This window comes from Phaethon aethereus, assembly GCF_964289735.1.
Source record: "Phaethon aethereus genome assembly, chromosome: 5".
Taxonomy (NCBI): Eukaryota; Metazoa; Chordata; class Aves; order Phaethontiformes; family Phaethontidae; genus Phaethon; species Phaethon aethereus.
Window position 1 is genome coordinate 28315737 of NC_138579.1, and position 5072 is coordinate 28320808.

The window sequence follows — 5072 nt, forward strand, 5'->3', positions numbered from 1 at the left end:
TCGGCGGGGCCGCCGGCCTCCCTGCTCGCCGTCCCCGCGGGCCTCACCTGTTAAAGCCGGGAGAAAAGAAAGGCGGGGGGGAGTGCGGAAAACAGCCGTTTGTTCGTACTTTGCAAGCCGGGCTGCCTGCGGCGTGCGCTGCTGCCGCGGACCGGCGGGAGGCGCTGCCGAGAGCGGCCCCGGGAGCCAGCCCGGGAGGGCGCCCGGCCCCGGCCCCACCGCCTCGGCCCCGCCGCCCCGGCCCGGCCCGCGGCACCCCGGGAGGCGCTTCCGCCCCCCGCGCCTGTTTGACAACACGGTGCAAAGCAAAGGGGAACACCGGCCCCGGAGCCGACAACTACGGCAGAGGAGAGGGCCACGGAAGCGGACGGAGCCCGCCCTCCCCGCGGCGCGCCCCGGCCCTGCGTGGGCCCGGGGTTCGCGCGGTGCCGCTGCGGCTCTGCAGCAGGGGTCCCCGGGAGCAGCCAGCGCCTAGCAGCCCCGCCAGCAGCCCCCCGGATTCCCGCCCGGGAAGGAGCCGTTTTAAGGAAGCGTGGAAGCGAGGCAGGCACCTAGGTGTGCGCAGCCGGGCATTGCATCAGCACACCCGGACGCACGGCTCCGTAGTCCCCACGCCTCGTCCCGGCACCCTGGAGCTGGCACACACGCGGGCGCGGGCAGATACGTGTCACCCTGCTGGCATCTTATTTAATAGAGGAAAGTCGGCTAAGGGCAAACAAGGGTCACCCTAATTATCTGCCGTTTCCAGACTCATTTATCCTCGCCATACTCATTATGCACAAACATAAAGTTAAGCGACCTTCGCTTTTGCTGTTTTTTAGCCTCAATCTTTTCTCCTCGCTTCCTAATTTAATTTGAATCACTGCATGGATGCAAGGTGGGAAAAGCATCCGCCTTCTACCATCTCAAATAATTCATGTGATCCTCTATATTAAAAGCGCATTTATAAGCTCATGGAATTTGTAGTGAAGAGTAATGAATTTTATACATTTAACCGTTGCCTAAACATCCTTTTCTTAGCCGTATTGCCTTTGTTCGAGGTAAACCGGCAACGTCTTTCTCCCTCCTGTTAAATCAGATGCCGTACTGGAAAGCACAGTTTCAGGCTCTCCGGTTCTGCCTTTTGAAAGAGTGTTACGTGTTACGAGTGCTACAATTTCTGCACGTCGGGCAGTTGCAGAAAATCTCAGGCAGCGGAAGTTCAAGCTTTTCGTACTTTGGGAAAGTTGGGGGTTTGTTTTTTGTTTGTTTTTTTTTAACTTAAAGACTGACTTGATAGAAAATGCAGGCAAGGAGGAAGCTTTCCCAAAACAAAATACGCAGACGTCAGCTGTTGTTTTTATGGGTTGGGGTTTTTTTGACATTATCACATCTTGTGTAAGAATAAAAATTTAAATCAGTGCAGGGTGGGATTGATGCCCGAGATCTTGCTAAGAAAGTGCAGGCAGTTGAATTTCTCCTCGGCACAGACAGCGTACACCCGTAAATTTCAATAATCTGAGGAGTTCTGATATTTAGCTAGCAAGACGGGACACAAAATTAGCAAAACCGCGGGAATACTCCGGGAGGAAACCTCTTCCCGGGGCAGATAAAGCCGGCGGCACGGCTCTGCGGGGGTGCGGAGCGGCTCCGGGAAGGCCATCGGTCCATGCGCCCCACGGATCCCGGCGCAAGCCGCGGCACGCCGGTAAAACGGGAGTGCGCCGGGACCGAGCACCACCGAGCACCCCGGGTCTATTCATAAACACGTGTAAATATGAATTAGACCTTTTCATCGCGCCACCGGCCTTTCCGTGCGGCTTTTGGAACGCGCTTTCGCGGGTGTCGGGGAAGCGGACGGCGTCCCGTGGCGGGACGTTTGCACGGCTCGCTGGGCAGGGCCGGCAGGGCGGCGGATCCGGACCCGCCGGGGTCCTGCCCGCCCCCCTCTCCCCGCTAACCCACTCTCTCCATCTCGCTGCCCTAGGCCTATACCTCGGTGCCCGTGAGCAACATGAACTCTGGGCTGGGCTCCATGAACACCATGAACACCTACATGACCATGAACACCATGACGACGAGCGGCAACATGACCTCCAGCTCCTTCAACATGTCCTACGCCAACACGGGGCTGGGGGCTGGGCTGAGCCCCGGCACCGTGGCCGGCATGCCAGCGGGCTCAGCGGGGCCAGTGAACGGCATGCCAGCTGGCGTGGCTGCCATGGGCACAGCGCTGAGCCCGGGCGGCATCAATGCCATGTCGGCCCAGCCAGCCCCCATGAATGGGCTGAGCCCCTATGGCAGCATGAACCCCTGCATGAGCCCCATGGCCTACACCCAGTCCAACCTCAGCAGGACGCGGGACGCCAAGACTTTCAAGCGGAGCTACCCCCATGCCAAGCCACCCTACTCCTACATCTCCCTCATCACTATGGCCATCCAGCAGGCACCCAGCAAGATGCTGACGCTGAGCGAGATCTACCAGTGGATCATGGACCTTTTTCCCTACTACCGGCAGAACCAGCAGCGCTGGCAGAACAGCATCCGCCACTCACTCTCCTTCAACGACTGCTTTGTCAAGGTGGCCCGCTCCCCCGACAAGCCCGGCAAGGGCTCCTACTGGACCCTGCATCCTGACTCCGGCAACATGTTTGAAAACGGCTGCTACCTCCGCCGGCAAAAGCGCTTCAAGTGTGAGAAGCCAGCGAACAGCAAAGCCCCTCAGGAGGGCAGGAAAGATCAGGCCGGGGCCTCCAGTTCCAGCTCCAACTCCCCCCTGCACAGAGGCCACAATAAACCTGCACAGCTGGACACCGCCACCTCCCTCTCCAGCTCCAATCCGTCCACCAGCCCCCAGTCCATGGACCACAGTGGATCGAGCACAGAGCTAAAGACCTCGGCTTCGGCCTCCTCCTCCACCATCAGCTCCGTCCCTGCCTTGGCCTCTGTCCCGCACCCCCCTCACTCCTTAGCCCACGAACCCCAGCTCCACCTCAAGGGCGATCCCCACTACTCCTTCAACCACCCCTTTTCCATCAACAACCTCATGTCCTCCTCAGAGCAGCAGCACAAGCTGGACTTCAAAGCCTACGAGCAGGCGCTGCAGTATTCCTCCTACGGGGCCAGCATCCCCAGCGGGCTGCCCCTGGGCAGCGCCTCCATGGCGGGCCGGAGCAGCATCGAGCCCTCGGCCCTAGAGCCCTCCTACTACCAAGGTGTGTATTCCAGACCCGTGCTAAACACCTCCTAGCTCTGCCCCCTCCCCCCGCCGCTGGGGGCGAGCCCCTCTTCCCCGTCCCCTTTCCCCTTTCCTGGCTTCTCTTTCCCCCTTCCCCTCTCCCTGCGCCAAACCGAGGTGTTTCCGCACGCTGCGTGCAAAGGACTGTTACTTTTTAATTGTCTTGCAAGGCGTTGTGTGTTGTTATGATCCACCACGACCTCCTGCAAAGCCGGCCCCGTCCCGCTTGTACATATCCCCTGCCGCCCAGCCCCGCTCCCCGGAGACCCCCGCCAGCCTGCGCCGGGTGTTACTAAAAAGAAGAAAAAAAAAAAAATAATGTTGAGCTTGTAAACTACTTGTTTGTGCTTTCCGTCCCCTCGTCTGCCCCCCTTCTGTGCTCTATAATCTCATGTAAGTTTACAGGTATGTGGCAATACTTTAACAATACGGAGATGAAGAAGCGCGTAGACATTTAAGGCTTTTTTTAATTAAAAAGGCTTTGAAGGACAATACTGCTGTGAAGTAGCAAAACACTAAGAGAATCTCTAAGCAACAAGAGGACTATTTACTTTCTCGGATCATCCTTTTGATACCTGCAAAATAACCCTTCGGCTAGTACAACCCGCAGACACCCAGATGCTGCGGGCCGGATCCTGCACTCCCGGGGGGACCAGCTGGAGCTTTGGAGTGCAGGATGCGACCCTTTTTTTTTTTTCCAAGTGTTACCTGTCTTGGGATGTAATATAAAGTTACAAGAGGTCACAGCCAGTTGGATATTTTTTTCCTTCCAATCTGTTACTGAAGATTCTCGTTCATCAGGAACTCTCATCGACATGTGGATGACATGCTTATTTAATTTAAGTGTCTTTTCATTGTGTACCAGCTAGAACTGTGTATCCATAACAAGGTTATTTCCCCCCCTTCCCCAGGAAACATTGGCTATTAAACCGACTCAAGAAGAGGAGAGCTCTTTCTCTCTCTCCCTTTCCAACTTATTTAATAAATTCCACATCCAATTTTTTTTTTGTGCGGCCGTTTAATTATCGCCATCGTTAGCCTGTTTCATCCAGTGTTAATGCACTTTCCACAGTTTTACACGGTGTTAGCATAGCCAGATGGGTTTTATTATTATTCCTGTTCGCTGTCTCAATGTTCTTAATTTATTGCATGGTTTATATTTTTTTTTCTTTCTTTACAGATGGAAATTGCTTTAAATGACAGTAAAAAAAGAATTACACGTGAATTTAAGAAATTTTGTTAATTTTATAAATGTGATTGTAACTGAAAAAAATATTTTGATTTAAAACGATAACTGAGAATTTAATGCGTGAAGTATGTTTTTGATCATTTGAAGTTAAGGACTTTAAATAAATCAAATGTTAACAATTAAAGACTTCTGCTATTTTCTTTTACAATTTCTGGGGCGGGTTGAAGAGGACGGAGCCATGGGCCAGAAAAAGAAACGTGGCGCTGAGGGGGATGCGAAGAGGGTTGAAGGGCCAGGTCTGCGGGGGGCGCGGCGTTGCCGCGGGAAGGAAGGGGACGCTCCCGCGGGGTCCTGCGATGCCACCGGCGTGTGTACGTGGTGGTGTGGGGTTTGTTCGTGGTGGTTTTGGTGGGGTTTTGTGGGTTTTTTGCTTGTTTGGTTTTTAATTCAGGGTGGCAAGGTAGGTGGAGGGGTGGGAAAAAGCCACCCAGGCGGTGTAACCTCCCGGGCGCTTTGCGGCCGGGGCTGCCGGCAGCCAGACGCGTCCTTTCCCCGCCGGCCGGGGCGAGGCCCGCGGGAGCGTCCCCGGCGCGACTCCGCCTCGCCCCGGGCCGCTGGAAAAGGGAAAGGCCGGGCCCAACTCCCGCTTTGTGACCCCGGCTCGGA

The 5072-nt window shown here is 55.6% G+C and overlaps 1 protein-coding gene across 1 annotated transcript; it reads left to right on the plus strand.

The window, feature by feature from the left end:
* The first annotated feature begins 983 nt into the window (after positions 1-983).
* On the plus strand, positions 984-4475 carry FOXA1 (forkhead box A1). Its single transcript, XM_082000831.1, has one exon. It carries the CDS (start codon positions 1994-1996, stop codon positions 3227-3229), a length of 1236 nt encoding a protein of 411 aa, XP_081856957.1. The 5' UTR covers positions 984-1993; the 3' UTR covers positions 3230-4475.
* Positions 4476-5072: the final 597 nt, after the last annotated feature.